Source organism: Heteronotia binoei, chromosome 10 (assembly GCF_032191835.1).
Source record: "Heteronotia binoei isolate CCM8104 ecotype False Entrance Well chromosome 10, APGP_CSIRO_Hbin_v1, whole genome shotgun sequence".
NCBI lineage: Eukaryota > Metazoa > Chordata > Lepidosauria > Squamata > Gekkonidae > Heteronotia > Heteronotia binoei.
In genome coordinates, this window is record NC_083232.1 from 81,363,479 (window position 1) to 81,384,870 (window position 21,392).

A 21,392-nucleotide genomic window follows, 5' to 3' on the forward strand; every position below is an offset into this window, starting at 1 on the left:
GAAAGCGCCAGCCTCGATTCTGCCATTTTGAGACAAGGCACACCGTCTCTGCTGCCCTTTCCTTGAGTTTTAAGAACTATCCAGTTCTGCTCTAACTCCTCTGAAAGCAGGACAGTGCAGGCCTCCGGTGTCCTACAGCATACTTTTAATCATTCGGGAATGCAGCTGCATTGCTGAAGCCTTGGCTGTGAGTCATGAAAGAGCTGGCATGGTTCCCCGATCAAGCGCTTTCAGGGGCAGGGTGCATCCAGCCATCGGGGATTACTGACAAAAGCGATTTGGGAGATAGTAGCTGGAAAGGCCCATCTTATCAATCGACTGCTCTGCACTCTCCAGCCGAAGGCAACAGGGAAGATCACATGAGTTCACGATGAGCTCGGGTGGTTATTAAAAGAAGTGCAATCCTCTTAGAGTATGGAAATGAGCGAGTGGGGAGGTGGGGCAGAGGGGGAGACGCCAACCTACGTTTCTGCCAATGGGTCAGCAACACAAAACAAAACATAATCCTTTCTGTACCCTGGGCTATCAGTGGTGCCTCAGTTGCACCAGGGGTTCAATCCCAAGGAGAGGATGCTCACATGGACCTCATTCAGAAGGATTCTCATGGGACCTTCAATCCACCTGAGCCATTTTCTCTCTCTAACTCAATAGTGTGCCAGAGGTTGGCCAATCCTGTTGGCCCTTAAGGGCATTGCAGAAGGATGAGAAGAGGGAAGAAAGCATGGGATGGAGAAACTGAACGGGGGGGGGGGGGGCGGTTGTCCATCTCCCAAAATACTAGAACTCAGGCACTCAATGCAAGGAACTCAGGCACTCAATGCTAGGAAAAGTCCCCCAGAATACTAGAACTCAGAGGTACGCAATGCAATTGGTGGTAAATGTTTCCCAAAATATGAGAACTCAGAGGCACCCAATGCAATTGGTGGGAAATGACTCCCAAAATACTAGAACTCAGAGGCACCCAATGCAATTGGTGGGAAATGGGTTCAGAAGAGACAAAAGAATGACTTTACTCAACAAGCAACTGAACCATGAAGGCCAGCTATGGAAGTTCAGTGGAAGGAGTGTTGACCACAAGCACAAAGGAGGTTAGTGGGATTCATGGAGAAGAAGTCCATTGACAATTCCTAGACACGTTGACTGAAAGAAGCCTTCACCTCTGAAGGCAGCAGACCTCTGAACAGCAGCTGAGGGCCTCTGTTTTTATGGCCTGATTTTTTGGCCCTCCGGGGAAACTGGCTGGCTGCTGTGTGAAAAAGGAGATGGGACTTAATGGACTGGTGGTCTGATCCAGAAGGGCTCAACTTAGATTCTCATTAGGGTAAACCCCCCTCCTCCCCCAAAAAATTATTTAGCCAACTTGACTTCATTCAAGCCGTGCTCTTCGGAACAGATTTCAGGACCCCCACAAGATGATCATGTCCACTGGATCAACCTCTTCTGGCAGGGGCAGCACCAAGGGAGGATTAGCTTCTGCTGGGGCCCCCAGGTAGGACCACTCTCAATACAGGCAGTACAGCTCTGCCACTAGATAAACTAGGCGACTGCCTAGGGCGCCAGCCTTCTAGGGGTACAGAATTGGGCGCCCCATGTGACTCAGTGTTGTTATCAGTGCAGGGGGGTGCCAGAAGTTAGCCTTGCCTAGGGTGCCAGACAGTCTAGGACCAGCCCTGAGTATGGAAGGCCCATTCCAAAAAGCTGAGAGTAACAATACCATTCCCCAGTGTACATATCCCACCTCTTCTAATTTAGGGGGCCCACTGAAGGTGCCTTCCCTGATCCCACCCTCTCAAATCCAGAGCCAACACACCTGAAGCTCAGAAAAGCACAGTAATCTTCTAGGCCAGCCTATCTGCACCATTAAGGATCTACCTCAGATAGGGTTGCCACCCTCCAGGCGATGCCTGGAGAGCTCCTGCTATCACCATTGGTCTCCAGATGACCACGTTCATTTCCCCCTGGAGAAAATGGCTGCTTTGGAGGACGGACCCGGGCACGATTGTCCACTGAGGTCCCTCCCCTCGCCAAACTCCGTCCTCCCCAGCTCCACCTCCCAAATCCCCAGGTCCTTCCCAGCCGGGAGCTGGTAACCCTTCGCCCCAGATGTGTGCGACCCACGGTGGAGCTCCAGGCCCTTTGCCGGGATTTCCCCAAGCCCACCACGGCCGCACCAGCCATGCTGCAGGGGGGGGGGGGGAGGTGCCCAGAATCCAGCCAGAGGAAGAAGGGGGGGCCCTAGCTGAACCCCGGAGCGCCTTTCCATCCGCGGCTCTCATTGAAGGGAAGGACTAAATGGAGCGAGGGAGGAGATTACATAACAACAGCCGCGGCGGCAACTGGGGGGGGGGGAGGGCGGGAGCGCCAGAAGCCCGCTCCGTCACCACGGGGCGGGGGGGATTCTCTGCCAAGCCTTCCCCGGCGAGCCCTCGGTCCTCTCCAAGGCGCCCCTCGCCCGCCCCCAGGGGCCGCCGCGCCTCTCCAGGGAGACCCGAAGGCGCGTTCCCGAAGGGCCCCGATCCAGAGCTCCCCCCGGCTCTGCCTGCTCCGAAGGCACCCCCAACCCTCCCGCCCCCCAGCTTTGGACGGCCCGCGCCCTCCCCCCGGCTCCTCCGCTGACCTTCTGCGGGAAGGACGCCCCTTCGGCCTCCCCGCGGCCGGCAAGACCCGAACGCGCGACCCGACGCCGAGCAGAGAGAGAGGGATATCCCCCCCCCCCCCCGCCTCCCGGGTTTGCATGCGGCGCGCTTGGAAGCCGGCTCTCCCCTCGCCCGACACACACCCGCACTTCGCCTCGCCTCGCCTCGCCTGGCTCCCGCAAGGCCAGCGCATCAAGGCGCCTCGGCAGAGCCCCTTGGGGGTTGCGGGCGCAAGGGAGACCCGGGAGGGAGCGAGGGATGCCGGGCGAGAGGAGCAGCCGCCGCCGCCGCCAGGCCACTCCACTCCACGCGGGTGCCGGGGCTGGAGCGCTCGGCGTCGCCTTGGCAAAGCCCGGGACCCCCCCCCCCCCTTCTCCCCTCCGCAGCCCGCCTGCCGCAACCTGCTGGCCCCGCTCCTTCCCCGCCGCGTACCTTCTCCTGCGCCCGGCTCAGCCGCTTCTGGACGTTCTTGGCGAAAATGCCCGTTTTCATGTCGGCCATGGCGGCGGCGGCGGCCCCAAAGGCGATGCGACCCGAGCTCGGCGGCAAAGGCAGGCGCGAGGCGGCCCAGAGAGCGAGCGAGCGAGAGGGCGGGAGGGAGGGAGGGAGGGGCCGGGGGAGGGGCGACGGGGAGGGCTGGGGGGGTCTTAAAGCGACAGCGGCACGGGAGCGGGAGGGTGGTCGCGGAGGCGGGGGGGGGCAGGGGCTGGGGGCGCGCAGCTGTTCAGCCCAGGCTGGGTGTCTCCAAGGGAGTCTGTCTGAGAGCCTGGGGGGGGGGGGGGCTGCTGCTGCCGGTCAGAGCAGGCGATTCCGACCGGGAGAGACCCCAGGAGGTTGCGTGTAAGCCTCCATGTGACAGCGGAGTGAAAACGACTCCAGGCAGCCGGCGAGAGGAGCGGATCCCAAGCACGCTTCGAAATCAGTCGGATTTTTGTGTCAAAGTGGAAAGTGCCGCTTAGGTCAAGTGTCCTGCCACCAGGCAGACTAGGCGATTGCCTAGAGTGCCAGTCTTTTGGGGGTACCGAATTGGATGCTCCCCATGTGACTCAATCAGTGCAGAAGTTAGCCTTGCCTAGGGTGCCAGACAGTCTAGGGCTGACCCTGGTCATAGCGGGCTTATGGTGACCCCCCCCCCGGGTTTCAAGGCAAGCGAAGTCCCACGATCCTGTTATGCCTTGCAGGTCTCCCATCCAAATACCAGCCAGCTCCAACCCTGCTTAGCTTCCAAGATCTGACAAGCTTGGGTTACCTTTATGAGCTATCCAGGTTTTTAATTGGATTTTTACTGCTAGAGAAACATTACCTGGAATTTAAGGCAGCAGATCTTCTAGCGGATCTACCATTCCAGGTCATGACCACACCCAGACCAGCAAGGATCAGACTGGGATTGTAGAAGGGATCCTTGATTTCCCCGCTCTGTCAATGCTAAACCCTGACCTGGGTGGCCCTGGCTTGCTTGATCTCATCAGACCTCAGAAGCTAAGCAGGGGTTGGTCTCGGTTGTAATATTAGGGTGAAAGGCTACCCAGGAAATCCAGGATTGCTACACAGAGATAGGCTGTGACAAACCACCTCTGAACATCTCTTGCCTTGAAACCTGGATGTTGTTGTTGGTTGTCATCAAGTCCCAGCTGATGTATAGCGACCCGGTAGGGTTTCCAAGGCAAAAGATGTCCAGAAGTGGTTTGCTGTTGCCTGCCTCCATGTCACAACCCTGATATTCCTTGACAGCCTTCCACCCTAATACATCTTGCTTAGCTTCTGAGGTCCGACAAGAGTGAGCTAGCCTGGGCTTTCCCTATGCGGTCATCATAAACTAGCTGCGACTTGGTGGTACTTTCTACCAGAAGAAGAAGGAGACTGCAGATTTATACTCCGCCCTTCTCTCTGAATCAGACTCAGAGCGGCTTACAATCTCCTGTATCTTCTCCCCCCACAACAGACACCCTGTGAGGTGGGTGGGGCTGAGAGGACACTCACAGCAGCTGCAGGACAACTTCTGCCAGAGCTATGGCTGACCCAAGGCCATTCCAGCAGCTGTAAGTGGAGGAGTGGGGAATCAAACCCTGTTCTCCCAGATAAGAGTCCGCACACTTAACCACTACAGCTTCTGATGGGGTATTGGCTGCAGGCATATTTAGAGGTTAGCAGTTCATCTGGAGATTCCCCCCCCCCCCCGTGCTTTAAATTGTGATGTATAAGCTGCCATCAGCCACTAGAAAGGTGGGGTGTAAATGTTTTAATTAATAAATGCATAAAACTGCCAAAAGGGCTTTCTCTGAAGTACTCAAAAGTATTTAGGAGGTCCTGTCATGACCAGTGTTCCCTCTAAGCTGAGTTAACGTGAGCTAGTTCACAGATTTTTAGCCTCCAGCTCACAGATTTTTGTCTTAACTCAGGAAGAATGACCCCAGAGCACATAATGTATGCAGTAATTTACAACAAAGTAGCTCACAAAGTAGAATTTTTGCTCACAAGACTGCAGCTTAGAAGGAACATTGGTCATGGCCTCTAAGATCAACTGAATATAATGTTGTTATTGTAATGCCCAAGAACTAGGTTATGTATAATAATTACATACCACAAATAGCCATAAGAAAAGAATATCTTGGCATTCTCAGCATGGTTATGGGTTTGTTGTTTTGTTTTCTGGTAATAGGAAGATGATAGAGTTTGCCTTATATTTAGACCAAAACATTATTATATTTCCCAGGCAATCAGAGTGCCACAGTAATACAATTATTTTTTTAAAGAGGGGTCAGATTTATGTGTGCAATAAGAAACGTTCACATAAACGGTTGTTCAAAATAAGAGATGTTCGTGCTGATTGCATTTTAAAGGGTTTTTTTCCAAGTCAGCTCCACCCAAAGAGTCATCCCTACAGATATCACTATAGAAACCAAAATCCACAGCTATCTCTTGTTAGGATTTTTTTTCACACTCTCCCTCATGAGAAAAATCTGTTCCTTCTAATAATGTTGCAATGGTCTTATTTTAGAAGGAGATTTGCACATCTACTATTAACCACAATTCGGGTTGCATTCACAAGTGAACACTGTCTAAGCAGAGTATTGATCTTTCTCCTCCTTCTCTTCCTTGAACTATTTGTCTTCTTAGGAAGAAGAACATGGGTGCCACCCTCAGGGCTCTTTTTGTAGCAGGAGCTCCTCTGCATATTAGGCCATGCCCCTGATGTAGCCAATCCTCCTGGAGCTTGCAGTAGGTCCTGTACTAAGAGCCCTCTAAGCTCTTACATCATGGCCTAATATGCAAAGGAGCTCCTGCTACAAATAGAGCCCTGGCCACCGTAAAACAGGAATAGGAGCACCATGTTCACCTCTGGATGAACATGACTCATAACCCAAGAATGTACCAGCTTAACATTTATTTTAATACAACTGTTTCTTTCGCCAAGGTTGCATATCATTGAGGCCCTCCTCAGCTTTGAGAGCAGAGACCATTCTGAGAGGGTAGAACATCAAATCAATTAAACACTACGCATGGCTATCTTGGTTGATCTGTACTGACCTCATATCGTGCAAAGAGTTTTGTGAAAATAAGATGACAACACTGTCCTGCTTATACACAAGCTGTACTGCAAATGTGAAGTCACTGGACTGTGGCCAACAGCAGGGGTATGACAGACACAGTAAAGAGCCAATAGGATTGATACCACCTACAGCTGAAGGACCAGTGATGATCAACAGCCGTTACTATTCTGTTTGTGAAAGCCGGGGACTTGGATGGGAACTTGAGGAGGGTATACATGAACTGGAAACTACTAATTCCCATCTCCCAGATTTCTTCTTCAACTCTGTGAGTTCTTAGGGGTTCAAGCAGCCCAGTTCCACCATCTTTCTCTCTGTTGGGTGTTTCCTTTCACTGACTCTAAACTGGTTTCAACATTCTGCACCTCTTAGGGCCCACTCAGTCTTCACCAGACTGTTTTTGTATGATTTTGTCTTTTGGCTAATTTACATATTATATTTTCCCCCACATCTCTAGGGAGAAACCTCCAAGTATGTAGAGAGCTCTGCCTTGCGAGAGGGGGGGGGGGTGCAGTTCTGTGGCTTTCATTATCCACACATGGGCCAGCCATTTGACTATTACATGGAGCCATAGTGCTTCAACATATATGGATGCCACAGAATAACACAGACAGATCAGACAGTTGTCCAGCCCCAAGGAGCATACAGTCTAAATGCTAGTAGAGGAGAGGAAGAGAAAAGGGCTGACTGCATGCAGACATCCATGTGTGCGCTTGGTTGTACACTAGATACTCTGCACAGGAACCAATGTGGTGTATTGGTTAAAGCGTTGGGTTAGGATCTGGGAGACCTAGGTTCAAATTCGCACTTTGCCATAGCTCACTGGGTGACCTTGGGCCAGTCACACACACTCAGCTTAGCTTACCTCACGGAGCTCTTGTGAGGAAAAAATGGAGGACGGGAGAATATATTGTAACTCAGTTTGGGTCCTCCTTGGGAAGGAAATTGAGATATAAATGAAGTAAAATAAATGTCCACTTTGCAGGTTTCTTTTTCATTACAAAAAAGAGAACAAAGTTGAGCCTTTATATAGAAATTGCCAGTTTGGTGTAATGAGAGCTGTCAACCAAGGGTTTCAGTCTAAAACTTGCTTGAGGGAGCATTCCTCAGCAGGTCTACTCAGAAACAAATCCCATTTTATTCAATGGGACTTACTCCCAGGAAGTGTTCTTAGGAGATTGCAGCCGGAAAAGCCATTTCCTCTTGGCCTCAACCCCCCCATTTACAATATTATTTAAAACATTTCAAATCTGCTTTATAGTTGCAGCTCTCAAGGCAGTAAAATAAGAGAGAGAAACACACCACATCTCTACAAACAGAAACCAAAACCAAAAGCAAGCAATGATTTTTGTAAAAACAATTTAATCAATGACATCAAAAACAACAAAAACCCAAGTGTAGCCTAATGGTTAACAAACGTTGACTGGGAGCTGGGAGATCTGGATTCAAATCTTCACCCTGATAAGTAGCCTGTGGGTGATCTTGCCTCCCCTCTCCTCCTAACCAGGGGTGGCCAAACTTGCTTAACATAAGAGCCACATAGAATAAATGTCAGATGATTGAGAGTCACAAGACATGAACATCAGATGATGGGGTGGTGGGGGCTTCAAGAGCTACATGATATGTGTGAAATATAGATGTTGAGAGCCAGTGTGAAATATAAATGTTGAGAGCCAGATTAGTGTAGTGGTTAAGTGTGCGGACTCTTATCTGAGAACCGGGTTTGATTCCCCACTCCTCCACTTGCAGCTGCTGTAATAGCCTTGGGTCAGCCATAGCTATTGCAGCGTGTCTGTTGTGGGGGAGAAGATATAAGAGATTGTAAGCCACTCTCAGTCTCTTGATTCAGAGAGAAGGGCGGGGTATAAATCTGCAATTCTTCTTCTTCAATATATATGGCTCCTGAGCTGCAGTTTGGCCACCTCTGTCCTAGCCCATGTCACAGGGTTATTGTGAGAAGGGAAGAATGATGTAAGCTGTCCTTTGCTCCTTGGAGGAAGAGTGGGAGAAAGATATACGTCCCACGCCAGATCGGCACATTCAATACCATTGATCTCTGGGGTCGGGAGAGCCCAAAAGGAGTAAGCCTCTCGTATGAATAGGGCCACCCCTCCCCCCCATTTCGTGATTGGTGAAAGACTGAGTGTCCTGGGGGAGCCATTTGGGAGAGAGCTACTGTCTCTCCATCTCGCACTCAGGTCTCAGTCACGCAAGCCAGGTCCATGTCCTGCTCGAGGAAAAACTCTTGGAGGATTGAGGTTTTATTATTTATGGACCTGGCATTGCATAACATCAATGACGGAGGTGAGTAATTCAAACTGACTCCACTACCTGCCACTGTCGGGATGGGACACAGACACCCTGACCTGGATATCTCAGGCAAGCCCGATCTCATCAGATCTCGGAAGCTAAGCAGGGCCGACTGGCAAGTACTTAGACAGGAGACCTCCTTGGAATACCAGCAGTCGGGAGTCAGGGGTAGGCTTTATTCAGCCACCTCCCTGAATATTCTTCAGGCCCCCAGTAGGGGCCGTCACCAGAGGTTGACGTGATTTTCAGGTGCAGACACGCACACACACACAATGCAAAAATACCAAAAAAGAAATAAAATACACAACTGTCAGAAGATGTTTAAAAACCCTGCCCTGAAAGATCTGTGAGAATAAGAGCACAATCCTATGCAGAATCATTCCTGTCTAACCCCACTTAAATCAGTGATCTTGGGTTAAAGTCGTTCCTCATAGGATTGCATAGGAAGACTCTCTTTACTTGGCATATCCAACTTTGGAGTTGGCCCCAGGAAAACAGCTGTGGGGAAGAGATGACAATACTGACCTACTTTGCAGTGCTTACTGGAATACTGGATGTGATGGATTTCAGAACTCCTGTGTCAGTGTCTGTTATTTGGGGCAGAGAGAGCCTCCTATGGGATGTTCTGCGCCCTTGATTGGACAAGGCTGTTTAAATTTTTAATATATCATATTTTATGAGGTTGCTTGTAAGCTGGGTTGTAAACTGTCTTGAGCTGTGGTGGGAAAGTGGTATATTGGCGTTTTATTCTATATTGTGGCATGGAATGCAAGGTGTTCTGTGAGGAAGTTCTAAATGAACTCCTGTATGGGGGAAAGGTCAAAAATGATGCTCCTAGCCTTTGCTCCAGCTGTTTTTAGGCGGGCAAAATAATTACTGCAAAGGGGTAGCCAGGTTAGTCTGTTATAGCAAAATAAAACAGAAGCCCACCGGCACCTTAAAGACAATATTTATTTAAAAATGAGCTTTTGTACATCACAACTCACTTTCTGAGATACCTGGAGGCTTTGTTTTCTTTTTCTCACCACCGAGGGTTTCGTTTATAAGCTATTTTGGATGCCAAATACCTGTCTTCTTATTTACCCCCAGAAAGGAAAACTTGAATGATAACTCACAAAGTGCTGTGAGAACATGCAGCTATTGCTGCGCTTGCTTGAGTCGCTGTCCAAGGTGCTGATGACGAATGCTTATCACAGGCAAATAACCGAGGCTAAAGCGTATACCTGAATGCAAGTCAGAGGCAAGGAGGTGGGGAAGGGAAGAGGTGAGGGTATCAAATGGTGCAAGGCGATCCAATTAAAATGGCGCGATGTGAACAGATGGCCAGGATGAATTTTTAAAGAGCTATTGCAAACATACGGCAATCAGAACAGTATTGAATGAAGGCAATGTTTCACAGCCCTAGGAGGGTCAGGAAACAGAACAGGTGGAGCAGTTCTGTTTTTCCTTTATGCTCAGACTTGCACTCTATTTTGTGGAATGGGATTATGATAATTTTTGGTCATCACCACAGTTGTAATCCACCCCCAGGCTCATATAGCCAGATAAATATCCCTCTGGAGGAGAGCAGCCCAATATTTTACCATAATATGTACTGATATTAGATTATAGATTTTATAGCTCTTCTGAAACATTCATCATGGGTGGAATCTGATGCTACAAACCATTTATTAGTCCAGGGAGATACTCTGCATACTGATGGATGGAACAAAACAACTCCTCACTGTCATCACTGCAAAGGCAGGATGGCAAAAAGGAAAACATATGAGCAGTTAGAGCAAAATTTGGCTTCACATATGTGAAGACTCTTTCAGATTCTTAAAAAGCTGTTGCCTAAGATTTTTTTAAAAGAAATCTGCTACATTTCTGTCTAACTTGTTGTGAATGAGCAAATAATTCAAAATGGCAAAAGAAATGAACTTACTGAAGAAGAAGATGATGATGATGATACTGGATTCATAACCTGCCCTGTACTCTGAATCTCAGAGTCTCATCACGGTCACAATCTCCTTTACCGTCCCCCACAACAGACACGCTGTGAGGTAGGTGGGGCTGAGAGAGCTCTTACAGTAGCTGCCCTTTCAAGGACAACCTCTGCCAGAGCTATGGCTGACCCAAGGCCATTCCAGCAGCTGCAAGTGGAGGAGTGAGGAATCAAACTGAGTTCTCTCAGATAAGAGTCTGCACACTAACCACTACACCAAACTGGCCCTCACTACACCAAACTGGTCTTTATAGAATCTGTGCCCTGACTTGGATGACCCAGGCTAGCCCAATCTTGTCGGATATTAGAAGCTAAGCAGTGTCGGTCCTGGTTAGTACTTGGATGGTAGACTTGGAGGATACTTGGAGGGTTGCTATACAGAGGCAGGCAATGGTTAACCACCTCTCTTTGTCTCTTTCCTTGAAAACCCCATGAGGGTTTGTGATAAGTCAGCTGTGACTTGAGGGCTCTTTCCACCACCAAGAATAAAAGAGGTTTACTTCCCCCAATAATTACCTATCATGGATGTCTAGAACTACAGGATACCTACCAATACACATTCATTGAAGGTGAGAGACAATGATGTGCCTTAGAGATCTCCCAGTGGATTCACTGCTGAGGTGAGATTTCTACCAGTCACCATCCGATTCACACCATTGGTCCCTATAGATAGCTATTAAATGTCATTGACCACCCCCATTCCCAAGACAAAGCTATGGGCTTGGGCAGGGATGGCTGCGTATGGCACCTGTCATGACACCACCCAGAGAAGGATGGGCTGTAGCTGGGATTCCATCCCACCCCTTCAATAACAAGACTTACTCATGTATCTTTGAACAACATCCAGTCCACTCCACATGGGAGAGGTGGAGGCATCCCCAAGAGTTCCCTCACTACTCAGGTCCAGGGCAGTTCTCTTCACTCTCCTGAGCTACTTCCTATCACTTCTTTGTCCTTTTGCTTCTTTCGGGCTTCCAATCACCTCCTCCTCCTCAGTTCAAAATTGCCCAGCTCCTCGATATCACCTCCTTAAGACCCTACACTAATGTGTGGATCCCAGGGCTTTTTTGTAGCAGGAACTCCTTTGCATTTTAGGCCACACACCCCTGATGTAGCAGATCCTCCAAGAGTTTACAGGGCCAACTGTAAGCTCCAGGAGGATTGGCTACATCAGAGGTGTGTGGCCTAATATGTTCCTGCTACTAAAAAAGACCTGGTGGGTCCTTGTTTGGCAACCTGCCCTCCTTAGTTGCAGCCCCAGTTCTGTCTGAGTCATAGCAATACTCTCTCCCCACCCACCATTGCCCAGCTGTCAGTATTCCCAGCCACATGTGTCCCACTGGTTATTCTTTACATTCCTCCAGGGCTTTGGCCCATCCTCTTCTGGGAGCACCTGGTCTCATACCCTGCAGGGTTTTAGGTGTCTCCCTGATGCCACAAGCTGTCTCTCTGATAAGGCAATGGTTGTTGTGGAAACTCCCAGTGTTTTGTGCTTGGCCCCATCATTCCATGGCAGCCATGTGGTAGTGCCCATTGCCTGTTCTCCAGATTCCAAAAGTGCTCATCACTGAACATGGTTGGGGACCCCCAGGACCAGATAGACATGTTTTTTGAGGGGGGGCAAAATTAAAAAATGATGCCCCCTTATGGGCCATTCTATCTTATGGTCCCATAGAATACAATGGACTCCTTACCCAATTTGGCACCTCCCCCCCGTCAGTGCCCGGAGCAAGCACCCCCCTCTGCCCCCCCTAGATCCAGCCCTGGGGACCCCTGCCATTGAACATCTGTGGGATACTTAGCTGATGTCACTGGACACAGGGAGTATTAGACTGCATCCTTCACAATGTTGTGTTGCATGTGTGTGTTGAGCGATTCATTGAGTGACCGCTGAAGCATGGTTTTTGCCTTTTAAAATGAACTCATAATTGGGACAAGAATGCTGGGGAATTAATTAAACATATACCTTTCCAGAGCCAAAGTTTCCCAAGGACACTGCAGTGGAAACACAGAAGACAGTTTCAAGGATTTAGGTTCCTCTGTGTGCCTTTCCCAGCAATGTTCAATATGCCTTCAACAGGCACAGGAGACACAAAATAAGCAGTCAGCATCGGGACTGGGGAAGGCAGCAGGGAAGGAAACACCGGGAGGGAAGGCAGCACGGTATTGCGTGATCTCATCAAATCTCAGAAGCTAAGCTGGGTCAGTACTTGGAAGGGAGACCACCAAGCAAGACTCTGCAGAGGAAAGCAACGGCAAACCACCTCTGCAATGGCAAATCACCCTGAAAACTCTAAGAGATCACCATAAGTTGGCTGTGACTTGACAGCACTTTACACATGGACAGAGGATATATTACCCATCCCAAGGTTAACTGTGGTTAATTAAGAAGGTGGGTGCAAGGCTCCCTGTGGTATATAAGCCTAAGAGACCTCCAGCCTGGGAGAAAAGGGCCAGAGGAAGGAAGTGGAAGAAGCCAGAGAGAGGGGAAACCTCTGTTGACTGGTTCCAGGGAGGGGCTGTTTGCTGTTTCCCAATGGGCCGTGTAAGCATTGCGGGGGTGGGGGAGTTGTTGCTAACTATCTGCTGTCTTGTTAATAAACCTTTCCTCCCCTTGCAACAAACCCCATTTTTTCTTTCCTTCCAAATCCTAAAAAGCCTTTGGTGGTGGTGGAAAATGCCATCAAGTCACAGCCAACTATGAGGTGGTTTTCCAGCCTGCCTCTGCATAGTGAGCCTGGTCTCATTTTGGGGCCTCCCATCTAAATACTAGCCAGAGCTGACCCCACTTAACTTCTAGGATCTGATGTGCCTGGGCTTGCCTGGGCTATCCAGGTCAGGGCCGTTTGACGTTTTCATCAAACAGATGGCAAAACAGATGCCAAGAAATAAGCACGGAATTCAGAGTTCTGAGGATAAGGGCAAGCTATCCAAGGTGCTCCTCCTTATTTGATTTTTTCTTTAATGGGTTTTTTTTTAAATGAGTATAAAATAAAATAAAAATCCAACAGTTCTTTTGCCTTTAAAACCCCCCAGTGAAACAGAATCAGAGGAGCCTTATTTGTTCTTACACTTTATAAGCCAAAGTCTCTCCAGTGCCTGCTGACAAACACAGGCACACAAAATTGCTGCTATGAATCTTAAAACAAGGGAAGGAGCGCTGCATGGAGATAGATCATCGGCAGTGAAGGAAGAACATTATTTGCAGGAGTGTCAAACAGTTTAACATTCTCAGTACATTAAGAATCCATTAATCAAGAGGCAGACTGAATAGCCATATCGCTATATAGATGCCTAATCTCAAAGGAGAACAAGTACTTTTAATTTTCAGAAGGGAGAACTCATGAGCACACATCATCTCAGGACATGGTACATAAGAGATTTTTTCCCCCTTCCCTAACACAGATATATGCAGGACTAAAAAATACCCCCCCCCCTGCAAATAGACAAGTACACCCTTCACTGAAAGGCCCACCAATGAAATCAACTAAAATACAGCTTAGTTGATTAATCTATTAAACCTTGCTAATATTTTGGATTTGCAAACCAAGGTTAAATATTCTATCCAAGGGCATGGAATCAGCTAGTCAAATTCTGTGGATTTTACTTAGAACGGTTATTGTTATTAGTACGTAATTGAATTTGATTCATTGTCCAACCCTGTACTAAGAGCCCTGTAAGCTCCAGGAGGATTGGCTACATCAGAGGCGTGTGGCCTAATATGCAAAGGAGTTCCTGCTACAACATGTACAACATAGATTAAAACAACATACAGTTCTGACTTGATGCATAAAGTGCTACTCCCTTTTATCATTGTGCTTTCTGATCTGGCATATTTTCTCTTCTATCGTAACAAGAATCAGTCCATCCACAGGTCGCCAGAGTTAACAGGACCCTGCTGTAAGACTTGCACTCACACACATATTCACTGAGGAATCAGCAGGTTCCTAGTTAATGTGGATAATCCCCCGTCACACACACACACTTTGAAATGTGGCAGGAATTCACAATTACCCTCTAATTTGGAGGGTTTAGCGAGCATCACATACCACACTCTCAGAAGGATTTATCCCTGCTTTGGCATCAATTGGCTAGTTGCATCAGACTAGCAGATTTAATTAAAAAAAAAAAAAACCCTTGAGAATCTGGCACCCATAGTCATTTCTGAACATTTACATTTAACAGCAAATGTTCAGAGATGACAGCATTTTGTGGCAAATATGCTCCTGATTGTATAACGACGACAATCACAAAGAAATTATTTTCTCGATAGACATCCATCTCTCTTAGGTCAGTGTTTCAAATCTGGGCCCCAATATATATTGAAGTGGATCCACAAAAATTGACTTGCTGCTGTCCAGGGCTCTTTTTTCCTGCTGGAGCCCACAGGAGTGGAGCTCTGCCTGGGCTAGCCAGGGCCCCAGCTGGCCAAGCCACCCATGCGGCAGCCATGTGCTCCCAGGCCAGGTGGTGTGGCCTAATATATACACAAAGGAGAATCACAGACAGAAGTGAAAACAGCAATGATACTGTGATAAAACAACTACCACTTAACATACATTAGAAATACCATATATTTACTAATACGTGAAACAACAAGCTATTAATAATCAAGTCACAGTATCAAAGTTCATAGAATACATACAACAATTCACGAAAATGGAGCACATGCTGTTTCACAGTTTATAAGGTAAGAATTTCAACCCCACAGTTTATGAAGCTTAGATTTGACTTTAAACCAAAAGCACCCACATCTTGGGGTTTGCATTCTGCCAAAGTGAAATTTTCAAAGGAGGTGGGTTAAAGTCTGTATGACTGATGTGATTTAACATGCATAGGCCCTTAACGGTCAGGGACCCTTGTATCTTCAGGACCGCCTCTCTGGTATACCCCCACCCCCAAAGAGCATCATGTTCAGTTCATAAGAGCTTGCTGGTGGTTCCCGGTCCAAGAGACACCCAGCTGTCCTTGACCAAGGCATTTTTGGCCCTGGCCCCAACTTGGTAGAACTCTCTAGTCTACCGAGTAACACTTATTTATTATTACATCCCTGCCCTACAGGACTTAATGCAGTTTTGCAGAGCATGCAAGGCAGAGATGTTCCGCCAGGTGTTTGGCTGAGCGCAATGAGGGCTTCCATCCAGCTGGCACTCCTGTTTTTTCTGCCTCCCCACCACCACAAGGCAGTGGTATATTCTTACAGTTTCATCGCTATCTTATTGAACAGGTTATTTATTGCTGCAATATGGCAGGGATTTAAACTATGATTGTATTTAATATATATGTATATGTTTCGTATTGATGCGCACTGCCTTGAGTCTTTTGCACAGGGAAGAGCAGTTTAAAAACAGAGATAGATAAATAAATAAATGATAGCCCAGAAGGAGAAAATATTTAGATCTCTTATTTGGAATGAATGGAGATCTTACCGAAGTTACACCATGGGACAAACTAGATAAGCCAAAGCAATGCAGAGCTGGAGGCACAAAGAGACATGGTCTAGAGGCACAAAGAGACATGGTTAGAATGTTAGACTGAGATCTGGGAGACCCCAGGTTCAAATGTCTTCTGCCACTCAGCTTGCCAAATGACCCTTGAGCCTAACAATAGTAAAGGGTTGTTGTAATCAGGGCTTTTTTTTTTTTTTTAGCAGGAATGCACAGGAACGTGGCTCGGGCTGGCTTGGTGCCAGGGTGTGTGGCCTAATCGGCAAATGAGTTCCTGTTGGGCTTTTTCTTCCCCCAAAGCCCTGGTTGTAATCATGTATGCTGGGGTGAACAGTGGGAAGATCCAGGAAGAGCAGGTATAACAGGCCCTCAAATGCAAGCAGGCCCCCAGATGTTTCCTCTAGGCCCTCCTCAAGTGATATTTAGACCCTCCCCCCATGCTCAGCAGAACACATTAGATTGGAACTTGCAGGGGTGGAATTCTAGCAGGAGCTTTTTGCATATTAGGCCACACACCCCTGATGTAGCCAATCCTCCAAAAGCTTAATAGGGTGTGTGGCCTAATATGCAAAGGAATTTCACCAAGAACTTGTATGTGGGGGCTCTAAATGAGAGCAGCCTGGGTCCCTGGAGATTTGTAGTCTATCCCTGCCCCCTTAATATCCCTAAACAAAAGTGGCTGCAGGGGACTCATGCCCTGCATGACCTTCTAAAACCGCAGCCAACAAGACCAATGCATCTCCCCCCCCTCCCCCCGCAACACACACCTATAATGTGAGCATTGCCCTAGTTAGCTTTACAAATGGGGAGCGGGGAATCCTGGAATACTGCCGAAATAAATTTAGATCCAGATGGGTGTTAGTCAGTTTGTAGCAGTAGAAAAGAGCACCTTAAAGACTAACAAAATTTGTGGCGGGGGTTGAGCTCTCAGGAGTCGCTGAGGAAGTGAGCAGTGACTCACGAACGCTCATACCCTGCCGAATTCTGTTAGAAATAAATTTATTATGCCCCGCTTCTTCAGTTGATCACATGTAAAATAAATCCTGAACACACACAGGAGCTGTGAGAGTGAGAAAAGAAAATGCTGTTTAGTTATCTTTCTTTCTTTAACAATCAGGTGACCCAGTGGTCTCAGACAGCTGTTTAGTTACCACAGACTTATTTGCTGTGCCTCTATATAAATATTGCCTTACCTTTTTTCCCTTAAATTACTCACGTGAAACCTGGTATTTTCGTCCTAGGAGCGGTCATTTGCAGGGTGATCAGTTAATTCCTGATTCCTAGTTTATTGCATTGTTCTCTAAATGTTGTCACCCAGATTTGCTGCATTGTTTGTTACATGCATTATTGTATGCATTATACTGTTCTCAGTGCATTCTCTGCTCTTTGTAAATCAGTTTACGATGTTGTCAGTGGTACATCCTAGTCATATTACTTTGAATTGGGTAATCCATCTTGAATTCCCGTGAGAAAGGCAAACTATAAATGAAGTAAATAAGCAGAGCAACTACACTTGACATGAAGGGAAGGAACTTCCCTACAAGAGTTTTTTTCAGACTTTCCTCAACAGCATCTGCCAAGGAACGCCCCCCCCCCCAAGCCCCTGCCACAGAACACCTGGCTGATTGCAAAGGGTTCTGGCATGTGTTCTGGGGCCTGTTTGGCATAGTGGTTAAGTGTGCATATTTGGTATAGTGGTTAAGTGTTCAGACTCTTATCTGGGAGAATTGGATTTGATCCCCCATTCCTCCACATGCACCTGCTGATGTGACTTTGGGTCAGCTGCAAGTTTTCTCAGAGCTGTTCTGCTCAAGAGCAGTTCTTGAAAGAGCTCTCTCAGCCCCACCTACCTCACAGGGTATTGTGGGGAGGGGAAGGGAAAGGAGATTGTAAACTGCTCTGGGAGCTCCAAGTGAAGGGCGGGCTATAAATCCAATCTCCTCTTCTTCTTCTGATCTGGAGATCTAAGTTGGCTTACTGGTGCCTCATACTAAATTCGCATGAACTGATTGTGCCGCCTAGCTCTACAATATCTCTGTTGTGTCTGTTGGGCAAGGAAGCTTCCCTGAATGACAGCTCCTTTTATAGTGATTTATCTTCTCATGGGGAAGAAGACTGATAGTCCTACAAGGAACTGGGATCCAGCCTAGAGCAAACTTCAAACCAAGCCTGATCACATCAGATCTTAGAAATTAAGCAAGGCCCTGACCTGGATAGTCCAGGCAAGCCCAAACCCAATCTCATCAGATCTTGGAAGCTACGCAGGTGGTTAATACTTGAATGGGAGATTTCCTTGAAATACCCAGTTGGAAGGCAGGGGCAGGATCTAATCTGCCACCTCTCTGAATATCCCCCAGGACCCCAGTAGGGGTCAGTCACCAGAGGCTGACATGACTTCCAGGTGAAAATGCGCACATACACACACAAATACACAAATTACAAAAAGAAAAAGAAAAAAAGAAGCTGAACAAGGCTGATGCTGGCAAGTACTTGGGACCCCTCCGAGAAATACCAGGGCCAAGATGCAGGGACAGGCAATAGAAAGCCACCTCTCTGAAAAATGTCCAGGCCCCAGTAAGGGTTGCTGGAGGTCACCATGACTCCCAGGCACAACACACATACACAATAATACTGGGGGGGGGGGGGGGGGAACCATGTGACACTAGAGCATATTACGCTGCCGGTTACTTCCCATCACAGCCAGCATGGAACAGAGTGGAAGGAGAAGCCCAGGGTTCAGATCTCCATTCTGTCCTCACTGCTGCTGTGTGAAGGGAAGCTTCTCTGCCCCCAGGTACCCTTCTCTGAAATCCTCAATGGGTTTATTCTACATTGTGCTATCAATTTGCAGGGTTAGTGAAATGGGGAGAAGGGGGAACATGTGTGCTACTCTGAACTCCTGGGAGGAAAGGCAGGCTGAAATGCAATCCATAAACAGACAAATCAAAAGCTGGATCCAGACAACTGCTTTGCTCAAGGCTATTCAATTACCTCTCCTCGTTACAGCCCCATCCCACAGTGCATTTGTCTATACAGCTTCCATGATCCCAGACATAATTTTTTGGGTGGTCAAAAAGGGATGCCCTCTGCCCTTTTTCCCTAATGGAAAAGGTGGTTGGATCCAACCCTGCAAACTGGTACCACAATAACTAGGGCTTTGTTGTACCAGAAACTCCTTGGCATGTTAGGCCACACACCCCTGATAACAGCCAATCCTCCAAGAGCTTACAGGGCTCTTAGCGCAGGGCCTCCTGTAAGCTCCAGATGTGTGGCCTAATATGCAAAGGAGTTCCTCCTACAAAAAAAGCCCTGATAACAACACACCTCACAAGAAGATTAAAATGAAACCAGATCATATTTGAAGAGGATGTACTTATTTACATATCCTATTTATTTGTAAAAAGACGCAACAGGAGGAAATGGATGTGATTCCATTCCAATGGGCATTCTATTGCTTACTGTAGTTTCCACCTTCAGACAACTGTAATTTTTCTTCCCTCACCAGCTACACTAACCTGATGTAACCACGCCAAATATTACAGATTTGCTAAAGCTTCAAAGTGACTAGCCTAACACTGGAATGAAAAAAGATCTAGACACAGTGTTACATCACCAAGTTTCCACTCAGCCAAATAACTAAAACGTTACAAATCATTACTTTGCTCATAGTAAACTCAACTCCAGTGGCAAAGAATTATAGGAAACTATTTTTGTGCTTGACGTGGAGAGGTTTGCGCGCTCTCCCCCTCTCCGGAGATGGGAGAAGTTGATCCAGTTGCCTTAAGGCAGGCAACATTGGTTGTAAACTGCAGCGGATATATCAAGAAATTAATCGTAGACCTGTGAGTCTCATCAAGACAATAAATGTTTATTGCTTAAGAATCAAAAGTCAAACTTCAATATACTACGCCACTTACACATTAGCATAAGGCCATTTATGCAAAACACTATACACTTTCTAATGCAGACAGGTTATATATTGCCAGTAATTTTCTGAAGTTAATATGGTGAATAGACTCTTCATGATGATACTTCCCCTCCCCCAAATATTAGGTAGAAACAGAGAAAAGTTGAACTGTAAGGCCTGGGTGCACAAACAGTGTTAATGGAACAAGTTAACTTATGTGCATTTCCATTATATTCTTTCTTGGAGGCAGTGAAACCGTTTCATGCACATGGTGCTTCTGTTGGTCCTGGGAGCCAGGTGAAGGAGGATACGCTGGGGTATCTTCTGGTAGGGTGGACTCATCTCATCAGACACTGTGAAACCTCTGCACTGCCTTCGAAATTTCCCAGCGCCAGTTCCAGGCCAGATCACTGAGGATTGCTCATATGATGTGCTTCTGGAACTGTATATGGTTGCCCATGCACACGGTTCATCTGTTGACCCTGGGAGCCAGGTGAATGACGATACAATGCAGCAACTTCTGGTGGGCTGGACTCATGCCCATCAAACACAGTAAAATCTCTTCACTGCCATCAAAATTTCCCTGTGGCAGTTTCCTGAGGGTTGCTTATATGATATGCTGCTGCACCTGTATTATGGTTGTACATTCACACGACTCTTCTCTTGATGCAGGGAGGGAGGATACGGCAGAACATCATCTGGTGGGGAGGACGCATGCTCATCAGACACAATGAAACCTCTTCACTACCTTCAAAATGTCCCTGCGCCAGTTCCCTACTGGGCCTCTATATATGGTTGGCCATGCACACGGTTCTTCTGTTCATCCTGAGAGTCAGGTGAAAGAGGATATGGTGGGGCATCATCTGCTGAGCAGCACTTATGCTGATTAGACATACTCAAATCTCCTAACTGCCTTCAAGATATCCCTGTTCTAACTCCCCGGCCAGTTCATGGAGGGCTCATATGACGTACTGCAAAACTTGTATATGGTTGTCCATGCATACAGTTCTTCTGCTCATCCTGAGAGTCAGGTGAAAGAGGATACGGTGGAGCATCTTCTGGCGTGCAGCACTCACACTGATTAGAAATAGTGAAATCTCTTCACTGCCTTAAAATATAACTGTTCCAGATCCCTGGCCAGTTCATGGAGGGGTGCTCTATGACGTGCTGCTGGACCTCTTTATGGTTGCCCATGCACACGGTTCTTCTGTTCATCCTGGGAACCAGGTGAACGAGGATAACGTCGAGCATCTTCTGGTGCGCAGCACTCATTCTCATTAGACATACTGAAATCTCTTCACTGCCTTCAAATTATCCCTGTGCAAGATCCCTTGTCAGTTCACTGAGGGTTGCTCATATGATGTGCTGCAAAACTTGTATATGGTTGTCCATGCATACAGTTCTTCTGCTCATCCTGGGAGGCAGGTGAACAAGGATACGGTGGAGCATCTTCTAGTGCGGAGCACTCATGCGCATTAGACACAGTGAAATCTCCCCACTGTCTTCAAAATATCCCTGTGCCAGATCCCTGGCCAGTTCACGGAGGGGTGCTCATATGAT

At 47.6% G+C, this 21,392-nt stretch overlaps 2 protein-coding genes across 4 annotated transcripts in view; both read right to left on the reverse strand.

Moving 5' to 3' along the window:
- The window catches only part of AMPH (amphiphysin), a 139,389-nt gene extending 136,202 nt beyond the window's left edge, over nt 1–3,187 (reverse strand). For 2 of the 3 annotated variants that reach the window (XM_060247651.1, XM_060247652.1), the window contains exon 1: nt 3,069–3,186. In XM_060247651.1, the coding sequence (XP_060103634.1) occupies nt 3,069–3,137 (69 nt within the window). In that variant the 5' untranslated portion in view covers nt 3,138–3,186. Of the gene's footprint in view, nt 1–3,068 lie in introns of all 3 variants that reach the window. The other variant, XM_060247650.1, reaches the window with a different exon arrangement.
- The window catches only part of LOC132577940 (probetacellulin-like), a 572,782-nt gene that overhangs the window by 448,422 nt on the left and 102,968 nt on the right, over nt 1–21,392 (reverse strand). The window lies entirely within an intron of this gene.